Raw genomic sequence first — 18,857 nt, forward strand, 5'->3', positions numbered from 1 at the left:
GGATAATTGGCTAGGCTTAAAATGGCTCACAAGGGCAGTTAGCCTACTTCTAATCTAATCTATGAACTACCTCAGATAAAGAAGTTATGTACTCACCATAACGTTCCATCTGAGTAGGTACTTCATTTGTCTGCAACCGACCCCCCCCCCCACCATGCCCCCTATCCAGTATCATGCTTCCTGACTATGAATGACATTTGTTCATGCAGTTAGGCAGTAGGTTATGGTCCTCGGTCGAGAGTCTTGGTTGTTAGTATAGGCAAACTCGATCTGGGGAAAGGGAGTATGTATCAGGGGATTGTGGGTAAGGGGAGGAGCTAGGAGCTCTAATCTTTTAGCTAGTAAAGCTGCAGGCTCGGATCCGAGATCGGATCCGATACCCACAGGTTGCAGACAAATGAAGTACCTACTCAGATGGAACGTTATGGTGAGTACATAACTTCTTTTTTTGGAATTACAATTATTTTTATATTTGCTTTTTAAATCAAAATTATTAATAGTAATAGAATTACTCACTAGAATAAATTTACAATAGGGACAGGAACCACAACTATGCATACCTTTATTGATCACTTTACTTTCGATGTTATTAATACCCTCCAGTAATTGTTTAAAGTTCCTATCTCCTCTAGTGTAAATGTAGGTGCTTTACCTACTTTATCTAATAATTCCTTACTTTCTTTTATGATGTTCCAGTTTTTAGAAACAATTCTCTTGATAAAATAAAAATCGGAATTGAAAGGGTCAAACTATATTCAAAAGACAGAGATTTACTTTTCTCTTTACTATTAATTGATAAAGTAACTGTGTCATCAGGAGAATTCTCAAAACCAATGTCTGATGTTTCTGAAATAAGCATCTCACTACATCTGTTGGCACCATATCCATTAACAATTGGTTTATAAACACCTCTAAATCTCTTATCATAAATTTCATCTGGTAATTTGTCAGTGAATCCCTTAGGGTATGCTCTTCTAAGAAACATATCCTTTAAATTCCTACATTCCTCAAAAAAATAGTCATCCCTTGTAACCATCTGTGCAGCCCTTACTAACTGTCCTTTGACCACGGACTTTTTCTGATACATAGGGTGAGCACTAGAGAAATGTAGGAAAGTGTTGGAATACGATGATTTTCTATATATTTTGGTTTCATATTTTTTATCAAGATTATTTTTTATTAGGAGCACATCCAAATAGGCAATTTGATTTTCTTTAAAATTAAAAGTGAAATGAAGAAAGTCAGTACTGGTATTAAAATATTTGACAAGATCTTCAGCCACTTTAATATTGCCTCTCAACAGAATAAAGATGTCATCCAAATACCGGGTATAATAGGCAATTTGAGAAATAATGTGCTCATTACCAAACACATATTGCTTTTCCCAGTAGCTCATGACCAAATTAGCGAAACTTGAGCCGCAGGGGGAACCCATTGCCACTCCACTCTTTTGATGGAAAAAGTTATTTTTAAAGGTAATATAGTTATGAGCTAGCATTATATTAAGTAATTCCTCTATTAAAAGTAATTCCGATAGAGGTGCACCTTTATCCTTTAGATTCAAAATTACCCATTCAATACCATAGTCTTGTGGAATAGAGGTATAAAGGTCTTTCACATCAATTGTAAGTAAATTAACATGTTCATTAAAGTTAATATCATTGATTTTCTCTAGGAAAGACCAAGAATCTTTACATATACATGCTTCAAGGTTAACATATTTTTTAAGTATCCTATCTACTACTTTCGCACAGGCATATGTTGCACTATTTCTACCATTTACTATAGGCGTGAAAAGTGGATTATTCATGTCCTTATGTATTTTTGGCACACCACAAAATAATAGGGGCTGTATGAGAAGGCATAATTAGATAATTAAATAGATCTATATCTATCCTCTGTTCTATGAATAAATCATTTATATAAGATTTAATTCTATTAATAGCCTGGTTGTATTCATTCAAAGAAGCTTGTACGTAGGACTCAGATGATAATATTAATTCAATTTTATTTTCATAATCTATCTGGTCCATGAAAACCAGACCTCCTCCCTTGTCCGGCTTCATTATACATACTCTAGTTTCTTTCAGATATTGGATCCATTTAGATTCCTCATCTGTAAGGTTATTCCTACCTACATTATTTCTTCCTATGTGCTGCATGTATCTAAAAAGTTGAAAAACATTTAAATCTATATCTAAAAAATAAAGCACTATTGTTGCGAATCCCCAGAACACTCTTTATTAACACAAAAATTAAGCGCTTTCTTCAATCCAGTTGACTAAAAAGAGGTCATTGTTTTTCGAGTAAGCTGGTATATATTGCCAGGTGTAACACCTGTACTTCTTATTACATTGGGAAGATTGAGAGGTTATTTAAAACTAGGATATACGAGCATTTGCATGATATAAAAAATAAAAGGGAAACCAATGCTCTGTATAAACATAGTACCCAATGTGATGGCTATACAGGTTTTAAATTTGCTATTCTTGATTTGATAAACATAGATGCTAGGGGTGGAGATTGGCAGAATGCTTTATACAAAAAAGAACTTTTGTGGCAACTGAGGTTAGCAGCAAATTTTCCCCCTGGCTTGAATGATTATTTAACTTTATTACCTATTCTAAAAGAAAAAGCAGAGCATATTTAAATGTTTATTTACAACAATTATGTCTACTTTCAGTTTTCTTAAAGTTGTTGATATAATGGGAATATATTTTTTAAATGAAGAACTGTGGTTGAATTTTCAAAAAAAAACTTTTCCTTTTAATAAGTTAATTTTTTTATAGTTTTTTAACATTACTTGTTTTAATAAACTGTTTCATTATTGGGAAGCGAGTAAACCAATCATGGACAAGTTTACTGTATATAAATGTTTTTTAACTGTTTCTTGGGTTTATTCTGATGAAGTCAACTGGACTGATGAAAGCGCTTAATTTTTGTGTTAATAAAGAGTGTTCTGGGGACTTGCAACGATAGTGCTTTATTTTTGGTTTATTTGTTGTTTTAGAGCACTATTGCACCACCTTTCTCTTGGACCATCAAGCCCATAACCAAATGACCTGATAGATTCCTGTAACCCCCTGCAGATAGGAAACATTGGAGTAAGGGTCCCATAGTCAATGCCATTGTGGAGGTGGCAGCCACTAAGAAAGAGCTGGCAGAAGAAACTGCTAATGTCCATCCCCCTAACAAGTACTCCGGAGCATTGGACAGGATTGGGGAGCACATTTATGCCTTTGTCATCTTTGTGTTGAGGTCATTGAACTACCTGGCTCATTTTACCCGACTTCAGAGAGATCTGATCAAGGAACTCTCAGCTTCACTCTCAGAGTCCATGCCTGTGGAGGAATTTAAGAAAGTTTCTCCCAAGCTGACCACTCTATTATCCATTGCCAACTCACTGATGAAGTTGATCTCCAATACCACGGAGGATACTTCGTGAGCAGCCGGTTCAGGACATTCCCTAAGGAGGCATGCCTGGATGAGTCTGTGATTTTGCAGAGCCCTTTAATGTGCCATTCATGAATTCCCCTTACGATGGCACCTCCTTTTTGGGGCCATCAGTTTGAGATGCACTCAGCCACACTGAAATGGGCGGGAAGACCATTTCTGCTGTTGGAATCAAAATACCCCCCCCCCCCCGAGGTCCTTCTGTAGGAAGAACCAATGTGGAGGCAAGAAAATGTGGTTATGCAAACATCACCTCAGTTGGTGGATACAGTCAGGCAATCTCATTCTAGGAAAACCATTCTTGAGTAAATCTCCTATAGCCACCATGACCACTGACACTTCCCAGTTCGGTTCAGGGAGGCATTACAATGGAAAGATGGTCCAAGGCACGTGGGCCCCTACCAAGACCAGGTTGTATAACAGTCTCCTAGAGATGACAGCAGTTCTCCTAACGTTGCAAGCCTTTCAGGACAATATCCCTTTAGAGACTATTGCAGTACACACCGACAACATGTCTGTTGTTTGGTACATCCACAAACAAGGACAAACCCATTCTTACCCCTTGTGCAAGGAGGCCGTGAGGGTGTGGGAGTGGGTGATATCTTCAGACCGCCTTCTAGTTGCAATGCATATCCTGGGGAAAACTAATGATTTAGCAGACAGACTCAGCAGATCGCTCCTGGTTCCACATGAGTGGTCCCTCAATCAGTCAGTGGCGGACATGATCTTCAACTGTTGGGGTCAACCTTGCTGCAACCTCTTTGCCTCTCCCCTCAACAACAAATGCAGCATGTTCTTCACTCTGATCCCTCCTCCAGGGGAGTCCCTGAGGGAGGCATTAGACCATTATTGGTCCCTGGGTCTCCTGTATGCTTACCCTCCTCTTACACTCATCCCAAAGTTCCTTCAGAAGGCAAGCAGATTGAAGAGCTCAGTAATCCTCATTGCCCCCTTTTGGCCTTGTCAGGTGTGATTCCCCTTCCTATGGTCTCATCTTTAATATCGTCCTTATATTCAGGAGCCAGGTCAGGACCTCCTGTCTTACCCGTCAGGATGCAGCATCCAAATCTTCGTGCCCTCAAACTGACTGCTTGATTTCTCCACTTCCAACCCTAGTGAGACAGTCCAGGTTGAATTCCCTGATCTGAAAAATTCTTCTAGCCTCACAAAAGGCTTCCAGCAAAAAAGTCTATACCAGTAAGTGGAAGAGATTTGTTGTTTGGGCTACGAGCAGAAACATTGACCCTTTTTCAGCATCAGTTTCTGATGTTTTGGTGTTTCTTAGTACCCCATTTGAGGAAGGTACTAGCTTCCCAACTATTAAGCTTCAGTTAGCTGCTATTTCCAGTTTTGTTGCTGCAAGTCAGTCCCGTTCTCTGTTCACTTTTAGGCTATGCAAATCCTTCATGAAACATGTTTTCTTATTAAGGCCTCCAATCAAGGACCCATCTCCTCCTTGGGAGCTCACTCTTGTGTTGCTGGCTTTGACCCAGGGACCCTTTGAACCAGCAGCAAGTTGCAACATGAAGTTCTTATCTTGGAAGACAGTCCTTTTTGTAACTATAACTTCTGCTAAGAGGATTTCTGAACTACAAACTTCATCAGCCAAACCTCCTTACATAGTTTTATGTAAAGACAGAGTGTCTTTAAGCACCATTCCTTCCTGTATTCCCAAACTAGCCACCAAGAACAATATCAATCAATCCATCCAATTGCCAGTGTTCTTTCCAAATTTCTCTAATAAAGGGGAGTATGTTCTCCATTTTCTAGATGTTCGTAGACAACTTTGTTTTTACCTGCACAGGACCAAACTACACAGGAAGTCTGATCAGCTCTTTGTAACTTTTTCATCTAATAGGCTTGGACAAGCAGTGTCTAAAATTACTTTGGCTAAGTGGATAACTGGATGAATTTCATACATTTACTCATTCAAAGGATTGGAATTGCCTATACCTCCCAAGGCACATTCCACCAGAACTATGACTACTGCTTTCTATTCAAGAATCTCCATTGATGATATTTGTGTGGGAGCGACATGATCTAACAGTCACACTTTCGTATTGCATTACAAATTAGATATCATATCCAGAACCACGGCCTCCTTTGGTTTGATGGTGCTCCAGCATATCCTTCCATGGGGGCCACATGGGATATACATATATGGGGACTTTGACTCTATCATCAGGAGAAATGAAGAAGACAACATCAGATCAAAAGGTTATGTCTTACCATAACTTGGCATCTGTGTTGAATTCCTTCATTCCCCCTCACTTTCCCACCCACCTATCCCCCTGCCTGTTCTGTTCTAGAGGAACCTGGATTATGAAGGAACTCCTAGGTCCCATGTTTGAGCCTCTTCTGCTGTTCCATGCTGTATGGTGCTGGATATATTAAATCAGCAAACTTAATATGAGGTATCTGGGTGGATGTAGGGCATTATAGGTAAGAGGGAGGAGCTTGAGTCAGATCCAAGTCTGTTGAATGTGGCTGAGATAAATCTGAAGGTCAGATCAGAGACCCTATCTTGAGGAGAAATGAAGGAAGACAGCACAGATGCCAAGTTATGGTAAGATATACTCTTTTATTTTTCAACAGTTAAACTATAGTTGGCAGTGATTTCAGATTTCCATTCAGGAAATAAATCTACTTCTCTGGCATCTTCCAAATTGTATAAAGCCTTCAGGAAGGGCATTTTTGTTCTCAGACCTCTGATAAAAGACCCTTCTTCTCCTTGGGACCTTACTGACAAATGTGATCTGAAATTTCTTTCTTGGAAAACTGTCTTTTTGGTAGCTATAACTTTAGCGCAAAGAATTTCTGAACTCCAGGCTCTTTCAACTAAGTTTCCTTACATTGTTTTTCACAAAGACAGGGTTTCTCTCTGGACTAACCTTTCTTTTCTTCCTAAAGTGGCATCTGAAAATAACATTAATCATTCAGTTACCATTTTTTTCCCAAAGCTTTCTAATAAGGCAGAATACATGCTTCATCTCCTCGATATGCACAGACAACTACGTTTTTATCTTCACAGAACAAAAAATTCAGAAAGTCAGATAAGCTTTTCATATATTTTTTCCCCTAATCATCTAGGTCAGGCAGTATCCAAAGTTACTCTAGCCAAATGGATTACTGACTGCATTTCATTGGTATATTCTCAAAAAGGTCTAAATTTGCCAAAACCTCCTCAAGCTCATTCAGTTCAGTCCATGGCTGCTTCATCAGCCTTTTGATACATTTGTTGTCCATTACAAGTTGGACATCATATCCAGAAGCACAGCTTCTTTTGGATCGACAGTGCTCCAGCATGTCTTCCATGAGGGTCTCCCAAAGGCTACGTAGCTGGGGACTCTGTCCCATTTCTGAGGAAGAATGAAAAAGACAACATCAGATTTATAAGTTATGTATGACCATATCTTGGCATCTGTGTTGTCCATTTTCATTTTTCCTCACCTTCCCTTCCATCCAGCCTATTGCTCCTATATGTTCCTATGAGTCTGGTTTGGAACTATATTATTCCAGGTTTGAGCCCTGTCTTTCTCCTGTCTGTTTCTGTCTTCTTAGACTATTAGGAGATTAAGCAACAAACTCGATCTGAGGTACGAGGATGGAATAGGGCATTATGAGTAGAAGGAGCAGCTCGCGAGCTGGATCTGAAGTTTAGAGTATGCAGCCAAGTCAGATCCAAGGGTTGGATCCGAACCCATTTGTGAGGAAGAAAGAAAACGGACAACACAGATGTCAAGTTATGGTGAGTACATAACTTAAAATTCCCTCTGAATGTAAGAAAAATGGACATTCAGTGTCAAAACAGTTTCTAAATTGCTGTCTTATGATCTGAAGTAGTTACTTCATATGATCTGCAACCTGTGGGTGTCGGATCCGACCTCGGATCCGATCCGGCAGCTTTCCAAGCTCCAAGATCTGAGCTCCTAGCTCCTCCCCCTACCCATAATCCCCTACTACCAACCACATTACCTCAGATCGTTTTTTGCCGCGGCTGAAGAAGCTTCCCTGTGAAGAGCTCCTGGCTGGGTGAGATCATTGCTGGTTTTAAACCAACTTTTTTCAAACAAAGTTGTCGTTGTGTGTGTATTAGTCCCTTTTTCTACTTCTTGTGCTAGTTTTGGTCCCTTTTTTGTTAATTTAATTACTAGCTTATCTTCACTCCCCCTCCTAGTGTTTGGATGTGTGTGTGAATAATGTCTGAAGGGCCTAAGGCTGTTTTTTATAAATGTACTGAGTGTGGCCACAAGCTTTCCCCAGATGATGGCCACACTCAGTGCGTTTTGTGCCTGGGGGCAGCCCATTTGTCAGAGGCCTGCCAGATCTGCGCGGCCTTTAACCCCCGGGCACTTCGGGATAGGAAGAACAAGCTGGTCCTGGCGGGAAAGCTCCCCCAGGAGTCGGCTTCTTCTTCCTCTCCCGTTCGGGCTCCAGCTGCTTTGGCAGCTTCGGTGCCATCTATCCCCTTAGCTCTACCCGGGACTCAACCTCCCTCATCGGGTTTGAGCTCTGGGGAAACTAGTGCCTCTTCCCTTAGAGAGAAGAGGCACAAGGATAAGGAAGGACATAAGTCCCACAAAAGGCGGGCCGAATCTCATCCTTCGGCTCCGCCAGTGAAACTGCTTAAGTCTCCCTCGAGGGTCTCCAGATCCCCCTCCTCTCGGCGCCGTTCGCCCTGTTTTTCGCCGGAGGAGGAGGATAGGTCTCCCTCGAGATCTTCGAGGCAGCCCTCCCAGCCTGCCTCTACTACTTCATCCAGGTCGACCCGAAGCATCTCCGAAGCGGATATGGATCGGATGATGCGTCGGTTCTTGCAGACCCAAATGCAGATGGGGATGCTCTTGCCTCCCCCCCTCTGGGGGGGAGTGCGGCCCCCATATTTGCCCCGATCACTCCTTCTCCGACTCATTTTCGGGTCTTGGAGTCATCGGATCCAGGCCCTTTCGGACCCGGGGAATTGTCGGCGCCGATAGCTGTGGTCTGTTCGACACCAACTATACCTTCGACCTTGTCGGACCTGAGCTCTTGGGGCCGAGGGCTGAGCATCGGATCCGAGGGAGTTGCTGTGTCTTCGGCGATGTTGGCGTCGGAGCACACCTCTGCCTCGGCGCTGACTACATGGGCTCCGACCCCGATCCCTTCCTCGGATCCGAGGAGATTGCTCTCAGAGGCTGGCGAGAGTGGCTCTCCGGCTTTTGAGGTAGTGGAGAGGGTACTGTCGAGGTCCTCCAGATCCCCGACCCGGGCTTAGGATCCACCCATACCCCCACTGTATGAGGGTCTGTCTTCCATCATCCGTCCATCGGGACAGCCTGCCCAAGCCCTCCAGCTAGTTCCCATGGAGGAACAACAACCCGTGGTTGAGCCCTCTTCGGACAGTCCCACCGAGGAGGTCCCTCGGAAACATCGGTGCAAAAGGAGGCACCTGGACTCCCCCGAGTCCGTTACCACAGACACAGACTTAGATGATACGGAGGGTTCCCCAAGGTCACCCCCTGAAGATGTCTCCTTTGGAGACATCATGGAAATGTTGCGTATCAGAGGGGGGTGGTCAGCCCAAAAGCCCTCCCTTGATGAGTCCGTGTTCCTGGAGGCCTTTGAGGCAGGCCCATCTACCTCCTGGGTGTCCCATCCGGCCGACCCCCTGGTGGACTTAATTACCACCAGGGCTTGGAAGGAGCCCGACACCGTGGAGCCAATCCCTAGGTGCCCCGATAAAGTCCTCAGCCCACCCACAGATAGACCGTCTTGGGCCAAAGGAACCCCCGTTGATGCTATGTTGGTGGCGGTGGCCACCAAGAAAGAACTCGCACAGGAGAGTTCTTTGGTTCACCCGCCGGATAAGGAATCTCGAGCGCTTGACCGGATTGGGAAGCAGATGTTTGCTTCAGCGACCTTTTCCATAAGGGCGCTGAACTATATGGCACATACCATTAAGCTACAGCGAGACTTGATTAAGGAATATGCTGCAGCCCCCCCGGAGTCCATGTCGGTCCCAGACAAGAAGGTTTTTGAGACTCGAATTGCCACTCCAAAATCCATCTCCAATACATCTATGCGGCTTCTCTCCCATGCAACGGAGGGAGCCGCTAGAGCTAGCAGAGCTGGGGTCATCTTGCGACGTCTCTCCTGGCTCCGTCTGTGCGACCTGGATCCCTTCAAGGTGTCCTTCGCGAATGCCCCTTTTGACGGTTCTGCCTTGTTTGGCAAAACTGTTTGCGACACTCTGGTCCAAAGTGAAAAGGACGGGAAGACGCTGTCTGCCGTCGGAGTCTGCTTCTCTAATCCCCAAAGATCCTTCTCCAGGAATCAGAGGAGACAAAAGAAGCTGTGGTTCCATAAGTCTCAGCAATCCCATCCTGCTGCGGACCACTCGTCCTGTAGAGGCAGAGGAGGACAAGGTGGACGCCGGCCCAGAGGCAGATGGGGGCCGCATAATTTTGGGTCTAGAGAACCTTTCTCGGACAGACCCGCGCAACAGCCCTGAGGGCTTGCCCGACTGTCCTTCTCTGGAGGCAGTCGGGAGGCGGTTGTCAGAGCACCTGTCAAACTGGGAGTCCCTTACAACAGATCGATGGGTGCTCCGGATCATATCCAGAGGATACTCCATTCCATTCATAAACCTTCCCCCCAAACTCAGACGTCTCCCCGATGTCCCACCCGATCAGAGGGAGGCAGAGGCTTTGGAGATTTCAAAGCTGCTAAGAAAAAGAGCCATCCAGCCCATCCCCCCAGATCAGTCTGGATTGGGTTATTACTCCAGGTTCTTTTTGGTGCCAAAGAAAACGGGGGACCTCAGACCCATCTTAGACCTTTCCGCTCTGAACCTGTTCATACCCAAGGAAAAGTTCCGGATGGTCACTCTCCAATCAATTCTCCCCCTTCTGCGGGAGAACGACTGGATGTGTTCGTTAGACCTCAAGGATGCGTATTACCGCATCTAAATGGACAGATGATCCAGGAGGTTCCTCCGCTTCCGGCTCGGAGCCAGTCATTATCAATTCAGGGTTCTTCCATTCGGCCTCACCTCAGCCCCCAGAGTGTTCTCCAAGGTCATGGCAGTGGTTGCAGCCCACCTGAGACTCCAGGGCATTCGGGTCTTCCCTTACCTAGATGACTGGCTCCTCACCACGACCAACAGGCATCAGCTCTGTGTGGCGAGAGATTATGCTCTCTCTGTGGCCCACAACCTAGGCATCTCAGTGAACGAGCAGAAATCCTGCCTGTGCCCCACTCAAGCCCTAGAATTCATAGGGGCCAGGTTAGATACACGAATCTCCCGAGTTGTTCTAATGTCAGTCAGGCTGAACAGCTTGTCGTATCAGGTGTTAGCCCTTCTTTGGAGCCCTGCTCCTCTGGCAGAGTTAGTCCTGAGGGCACTGGGGTCTCTGTCAGCAGCGATTGGTCTCTCTCTTCATGCCCGTCTGCGAATGCGCATATTACAATGGACCGTTCAAGTCCAATGGTCCCTGTCGATCCACCCGTTATGCACGCCAATACCCCTGAGCAGGGTGTGCAGGGACTCCCTTCTGTGGTGGTTACAGGCACAGGAACTCAGAGAAGGGAGGCCCTTTGTGATTCCCCCGGTCAAAGTCACGTTGACCATGGACACTTCTCGCCTCGGGTGGGGGGGGCATTGTTCAGGCAGATCCGTTCAAGGCACGTGGACTTCCCTAGAGACCGCATTGCATATCAGTGTCCTAGAGATGAGGGCAGTGCTTTTGGCGTTGCAAGCTCTCCACGACCTTCTTCCCCTAGGGACTGTTGCAATCCAGACGGACAACATGTCAGTAGTCTGGTATATAAACAAACAAGGAGGGGCCAGATCTTATCCCCTGTGTCGAGAAGCCATGAGAGTGTGGGAATGGGCGATTTCCACCAACCGCTTTCTGATAGCAACGCACATTCCGGGACGGTCCAACATGGTGGCTATTACTTCAGCCAAGAGGGTTTCAGAATTACAAGCTCTGTGTATCAAACCTCCATACCTTATCTTTCACAAGGATAGAGTGTCCCTCAGGACTAATCCGTCTTTCTTGCCTAAGGTGGCTACAGAATCAAATATTAATCAATAAATCTTCCTGTATATTTCCCAAATTTTCACAACAAAGGTGAATACACGTTGCACAAATTGGATGTACACAGACAACTGCGTTTTTACTTGCACAGGACTAGAGAGTTTCGCAAGTCGGACCAGTTGTTTGTTTCTTATGCAAAGTCAGCCATGGGCAAGGCAATTGCTAAAGTGACTGTAGCAAATTGGATCTGTCAGTGCATTATGCTGGGATACACTTCATCTGGTAAGCCAGATCCGGTTGGCATCCGTGCTCATTCCACAAGATCTGTAGCTACCTCAACAGCCTTTTGGTCTAGGGTTCCAGTAGACGATATTTGTTCAGCAGCTACCTGGTCCTCATATCATACATTCATTTCTCATTACAAACTGGATATGATTTCCAGGAGTAGGGCTTCTTTTGGCTCCGTGGTGCTTCGGAATATCCTTCCGTAAGGACCACACAGGTTCTTGTAGGTTAGCTGGGGACTCTGTCCCACAGGTTGCAGATCAAATGAAGTAACTACTTCAGATAAAGAAGTTATGTACTCACCATAACGTTCCATCTGAGTAGATACTTCATTTGTCTGCAACCGACCCCCCCTGCCATCCCCCGAACCTGTCGGAAATTTTTCCTGATCATTCGGAGTTGGTTTCTGTCTCAAGTTGGTGAGGGAAAAAAAATGATCTGAGGTAATGTGGTTGGTAGTAGGGGATTATGGGTAGGGGGAGGAGCTAGGAGCTCGGATCTTGGAGCTTGGAAAGCTGCCGGATCGGATCCGAGGTGGGATCCGACACCCACAGGTTGCAGACAAATGAAGTATCTACTCAGATGGAACGTTATGGTGAGTACATAACTTCTTTTTATTGCACTTTATTATTTTCACCATGGCAAGACACTTCCAGGCAAATCCAGGCCCCCACTCTACCAGGGTCTTGGCTACTTCTGTGGAATTTTGGAAAGCGGGACTCTAGAAATATACTAGAGACAGCAACCTGGTTATCTTTGCATACCTTTAATCAGCAGTACAAACTAGATTATTTCTCTAGGTTCAGAGCAGGATTTGCTAGGACTATTCTCCAAGGGTTCCTGGACTTTGATCATTCTTCCTCTTCACATTCTTTCTAAGCTCTGGTATTCATCCCATATAGCTAAGGCTAGTGCAACAGTGGTCTAATGAAAAGTGTAGTACAGTTCTTTGAACAAACTTTCCATAACATTAGATGTTTGAATAAATCACTTTTGCAGTAGGGATGCCCTTCCTCCATCCCCTTTCTTTGCGTTGTGTTTTATGCCAGGATGTGTATTTTTTTTTTTTTTTTTTTGTCATTCCTTTCTTCTCTTAGCATATACCTAACTAGCAGGGCTCTAGCCTTCCTTACTCTAAAGCATGAAAACTCTGAAGGTCGAAGCCCTAACCACTGACTTTATAATGCTCTGCTCGAGCTGTACAGTGCTTAGAGTATGTGGATGGTGCCCTAAAGCTTTGGAAGCTGGCCTGTCGTCGTATCCTTGCCAGGATATGTCCCATGTTGCTTAAGCTACTGCAATAGTGATCTGTTCAAACATCTACAGTTATTCTAAGTTTCCGTACGCAACTATACTTTCCTTGTTGCAGTAAACAGGGATCACAATATATAAACAACGCATATGTGTGAAATGTTTGCAGGATTTGGAAGGCATGCGTAATATGTTATACAATATATAATATTATCTTATAGGTAAGGTATCAGTTAATACGGTTGTTACTCTTTAAACTCAGAGTGTAACTATTACAGCATATATACTGAGTTGAGAAATAATATTATACATATTCTATTTTTTTCCTACAGATTGTCAGCAGATTTATTTGGGATGACCAGAGAGACAACTGGGTTGGAGTTTCATTTGAACGACATTCCTTTATTTCAACTGCAATAATATATGCTCTGTATTTTGAATAAGCATTAGACTCTGTTTTTACTGTTATTAATTATCTGCAGACTACTTTCATATAATAAGCTGCCAACGCTGCCTTTGCTGCTGAAGCAATAAATATATATCTGTATTTTGTGTAGATGTATGTATTGAGCTATGGAGCAGAACCCTATTAAGTTTTTTGAAAATGAATAAACACCCAGATGAAATGCCATACTGAAGTTATTTGTGTAATGATACAGCTATAAATATTCAGTTATTTGCATCCTAACTATGGTATTAAAACTAGTTAAATTCAAATTAAGGGTCTTATAGTTTAGAAGATCACTCTTATGTTGCTGAATAACCATATTATTTCTGTTGTTCTTTGGTTAATACAACACCCAGTTTTATAATAATGAAACTTTAGTTAAATTGAGATATCTGTATAATCATCTATTCTTACAACCTAACCAGTGCAAACTATAATCTGAGTAATTAAAGGAAAGAAGTGGTGTTCCATGCAATGGAATGATAGAAAAGAGGCAACACTTTATGCTCATGCCATTTCCATGTCATACAAATGTCATGTACTTTTCCTTAACCTAGTAGAAAAGTGATATCAGTCCTTTATTTAAACTGTCCTTAATTTAAAACATATCTGTTTAGCTCAGATGTATCCCAGCCAAAGGGTAAAAAGTTCACACAGACAAACCATTCAATAAAAACTGCAAGAAAGATCCTGCAAGTTAGTCTTTACCATGTAATACCTTAAACCTCCTACAGTGGAGGCCGATGGGATATAAGCAAATTACGCCTTAGGGGCACAACAGTGTTTCTGCTACTTGGCTTCTCAGTGCCCACAACTATTTACTGTTTTAAGTTTTAATGGGTACATTATGACTGCTCATCTCTTCAGCATTGTGTGTCCTTAAAGGGTCATTTGCATATATCCCATAGGCCTGCACTACATGAGGTTTAAGGTATTAAAAGAGAAGACTCTCACTTGGCTGGATTTTTCTTGCAGATTTTAGCGCAGTTATACTTAAACAGAAATGCATACACACGCACACACACACACACATATACATATACTGGTATTTTAGATCTGCGTGATCTGTTCTAATTTAGTATGTGTGCAACAGACAGCACCAGAGTTTGGGACGTAATTACTTTTTTTTTTTTTTTTTGTATTTTTGTGAACTGCATTTGTGATCCACTGAATTTAAAAACTATTTTCTGAGTCCCAAAGTTGTGGTAGCGTGGAGTATTCCCCCTACCATGAGGTACAGTAATATATAGTTAGTAGCAGTATGGAATACAGATCCCAAGTTAGGGGTACAAGAGACATAGGTGCCTGCAAAAATGTTTTAATTATACAACAGCAAATTTCAGGATTCACTGTTTTAGGTGTAGAACTATGAATTATATTTCACTATTGGGGTTCACTGTTTAGTGTCTTGAATGTGTCTTAGGGGGCTGACTGTCATGTCTCCTGTGAATGTCAACTATCTAGGTTTGATTTTACAGACTTGACTGAGATCATAGCTAAGAGTAGACATGTGATAATGCTGAGAGTAGACATATGATAATGCTGAAGCGATGAACTTTAATGAGAGATTTATTTTACAGGCAATACAGAGATATGGGTTGTTTCTCAAAAAACAGAGTTGTCCAAAATAACCGCCTAAGTCTGTAAAAAAAATAACTACGAACTGAATGAAAGAATACATCAAAGTCGTAGTTGTTGAAACCAGCTACTTGTCCTTTATGTAAATTAAATTGTAAATGCCTCCATTTTTGTTTCAAACTTCATCAGAGGGTTGTAGTTTTGTTTCAAGTAAGTCCTTAAGTATTTGAGTAAAATCCATTAAAATTAGATGGTGCTGCTTTATTGTTAAAATACTTACAGTTTATAGATTATTTATGTAAGTGAAATCATATTTTTTTTAGTTGTTACATTACTTAAATATATTGTGCCAGATTCATAAAGGTTACCGTGAGGTGTGTACCAGGTGTAAACTTCATGGTATCTATTTCTGATTCAGAGACAGCCCTACCACAGTGCTGCAACATGAAGATGTGCAACAACACAGACAGTGGGTTGTCTGTATCACCATGGTATATGCTGATGAAGCTAAAAAAATGAGGCAGTGCAGGGGTAAGAGGCATATTCTATTTATTTATTTTATTTAACATTTGTTGACCGGGAAAGTCCGACTAGGACAGAGCCTGTTTTCAGCGGAGGCCTGGGGACAAATACTCCAAACACATGCCTTTGGAATGTGGGAAGAAACCGGGGCACCCGGAGGAAACCCACACAAACGCAGGGAGGACATGCAGACTTCGCACATAAGGCACACCAGGCGAGAATCGAACCGGAGAACCTCTTGCTGTGAGGTGACATTAACTACTGCACCACTGTGCTGCCCATATGTTAATTAGTCATGTGATCTCCCCTTGGAAGTGCCTGCTGTAAGGCATTTACACAGCTGAGTGATTCTTAATTGGCCATGTAAATTATCTTGACTGCTCCTGATTACTCTCAGCCAAAAGGCTGTGTTCATCAGTTGTGGTAGATGTAAGTGCTGGGGAGTTTAGTAGTCAGATAGTAGCATTGTTTGTGTGAGATTGCACGTGAGGGGCTGAATGTATAAGCACATATGCGAGTGTGTGTCTCCCTGGATGGTAGCAAATAGGTGTGTGTGTGTGTGTGTGTGTGTGTGTGTGTGTGTGTGTGTGTGTGTGTGTGTGTGTGTGTGTGTGTGCACGTGAGAATGGATGGGTATGTATGCAAGTGTAATCAGGTGGGGAATGGGCTGTGTGAGTGTGTGTGTGTGTACATTGGGGTGACTGGCCTTCTTCCGCACTCCCCTAGACCAATGAGCAAAGCCTGCATCATTTGGTTGGGAAGACCTCTAGCCACCATGGATAACTTTGCAGATGTGGGTTGGGGTGAAACATTCAGGAGAACAACTTCTCATGCTTTAGCTGCAATTAAACAGTACAGATATGGGGGAAACAGCAGGCAAAGGGGATGGTGTATGTAACATGCCTTACAGGCATGTTAAAAATAAAAAAATATGTTGTGTAGAACCACTAGATACTAGGGATTCATAGATTGTCCAACTCTGTACCCTTCTACCTCCCAGATGGAACATTAGTCCTCTGTACCACCACTAATCACCAGGGATGAACTAAAATAAAGATATAAGAGTCAAAAACAGCTAAAGATGGTGGGAAAGGATTCAAAACCTGCACCCTTACCACAGTAAATCTGAGTATTAACCTCCTGAACTAACTGATGAGTTAGTGCAGAAGATATTTTTCTTAATTAATATTGGGGATCTCGGGCATTATTCAGTGTCTGAATAAAAAAAATGTGACCCACGAGGGAGAAGGACAGGGAACAGCAGGCATATTTCTCAACCTCATGGCACAAGACAAGACAAAGGCAAGGCAAATTCAGGGATGAATGTTAAACAGGCCTCCTACAAACGTAGAAAGTTATTATTCTAACTGCTGTTGCACTGCCATAGATGTAATGAAGAACAAAAGTGTGAAACTTAGTGTCTGACATTAATACCAGACTGAAAGCATCCTTGATTTATAAGGGCAGGAAAAAGAAGATATTGTGGCCCTTCTGACAACACAGGGACAGGTATGGGTATGTGGTCTGTGTGTGTGTGTGTTTGAATGTGTGCATTGTGTGTGTGGTAGTGTGAATGAGAGGGGATACTTGCACTAATACATTATGGTTTCTGCCACTGCTAACTACCACAGAAAATGCTGTAGTTAATGGTGATTTAGGGGCATGCAAATTAGCTGATAATGAGTTCCTTCCTCAATGAGGCTAATGAGTCTTTGAGTCAAAGTTCTACTCATGGCAGAAATAAGGGCTTTTTTTACACAGCCCTTACAATGAGTGTTGGGGTTCTTTCTGAATCCCAGAAATTGTGACTTGTGTTCCATTATATTCATATAATATAACAGCTTGACAACTAGTGGAATATTGCAATTAACTGCAAACTATGTCACACAGATCTGGATTTGAACCCCACAGCCTCCAGATTCAGAAATGTTACCATAATATATGACATTAATAAACATGTTGTGACTTATATTCTCATATATTCTCATAATATAACTACTTGATAGCTATGGGATTATTGCAGCTGATTGCAACCTGTCTCATACAGATCTGGATTTGAACCCCATAACCTTTAGTAAATGCAGTCATATATGTATTAGTGGTAAGACAGAACAAGTAAATATTTCTTCTGAAAGAGTGAGAGAGATCCTTTTAATGTATCTTCTTTTGAGGATGGGAATAGATTTAAAGTTCATTGTCTCTCCATTTAGTTTATCATTTCTGATTATGAAGATTCATCCTCACGGTCTTCATTAGAGTAACTTTAAAAATACCATTAATGCTACTGGAAACAAAAAAACAACACAGATGGCCTGTTTCAGTTTTTTCCTCAACTAGAAGAATGCTTTCTCAAATACATAAAAGTCCTAAAATCTGTAGGTAAAGTTTCTCCTCTTAACACATTCAAAAATGTATGGATTAAGAACTCTTAAATTCAGCAGGTGTGCTTTATTTAATGAAAAACCTTATATTCATTTTAATTTAAATCAGATTGTACTGATTTACTAGTTTCAGCAGCTTCTGAGACTCTGTGCACCTCTTCTGATGTTCATTATTCCCACTGCCTCATTGGCATTTTGGGTTATCTTCCAAGGTAACCCAGTACTAGCCAGCTTTCAAAAGCTAAGATTCCTCTCCTTCTCTCTTCCTGTGACAGCTGATTGGCTGAGCACATCCTGAGACAGAATCTTTAAGGTGTCAACAGGAAGTGAGTGTTTTAGTCTTTTTCTGCCATCCAAAGAAAAAAGTCCTCTGACTCTTTCCCACAATTCAGTTCTGATTTTTCTGGCTTAATTTTCAGATAAACCCAGTTTAAGTTCCCTTCCCTATCAACTGCTAGATTTATTATTCAACCACAGCGACAACAAAGCTCATCCACCATTTCTGGCCAGATAGAAAAACAACACAACCAGGATCCAAAGTAGCGCCTAAGCTGGAAGCCTTCAAAGGAGAATAAAAGACACAAAAAATACCCAAACATATATAGCACAATCAATTATCATAAATTGCTTAATTGTATTCAATTAAGCTAAGAAAACTTTCCAGTTACATTCCACATTAATACCTGCTGGGCTTAAAGTCCCATACTTCAAAATAAAAACAGTCTCTTTATACAAAAGCCTTTTCTTCACATCCAAATTACATTCTGTTATAATAGAAATGTCATTGATTGGTGTATGCAGTGGCATTTCATGTGCAGGTGAGGTTAAACATCTGGTAATCACAACCTTTAGAAAAAATATCAAAATGATCACAAATATAATAAAAGGTACAATGACAATACCCTGGATTATGCTTGT

The 18,857-nt window shown here is 42.3% G+C and overlaps 1 protein-coding gene across 1 annotated transcript in view; it reads left to right on the top strand.

The window, feature by feature from the left end:
• DYNLT2 (dynein light chain Tctex-type 2) overlaps positions 1–13,641 on the top strand; it is a 495,359-nt gene extending 481,718 nt beyond the window's left edge. Inside the window, exon 4 of the mRNA XM_044067795.1 lies at positions 13,343–13,641. Coding sequence (XP_043923730.1) covers positions 13,343–13,453 — 111 coding nt within the window. The 3' untranslated portion in view covers positions 13,454–13,641. The remainder of the gene's footprint in view (positions 1–13,342) is intronic.
• Positions 13,642–18,857: the final 5,216 nt, after the last annotated feature.

Source organism: Protopterus annectens, chromosome 1.part0 (genome assembly GCF_019279795.1).
Source record: "Protopterus annectens isolate FY-2018-M chromosome 1.part0, PAN1.0, whole genome shotgun sequence".
NCBI lineage: Eukaryota > Metazoa > Chordata > Ceratodontiformes > Protopteridae > Protopterus > Protopterus annectens.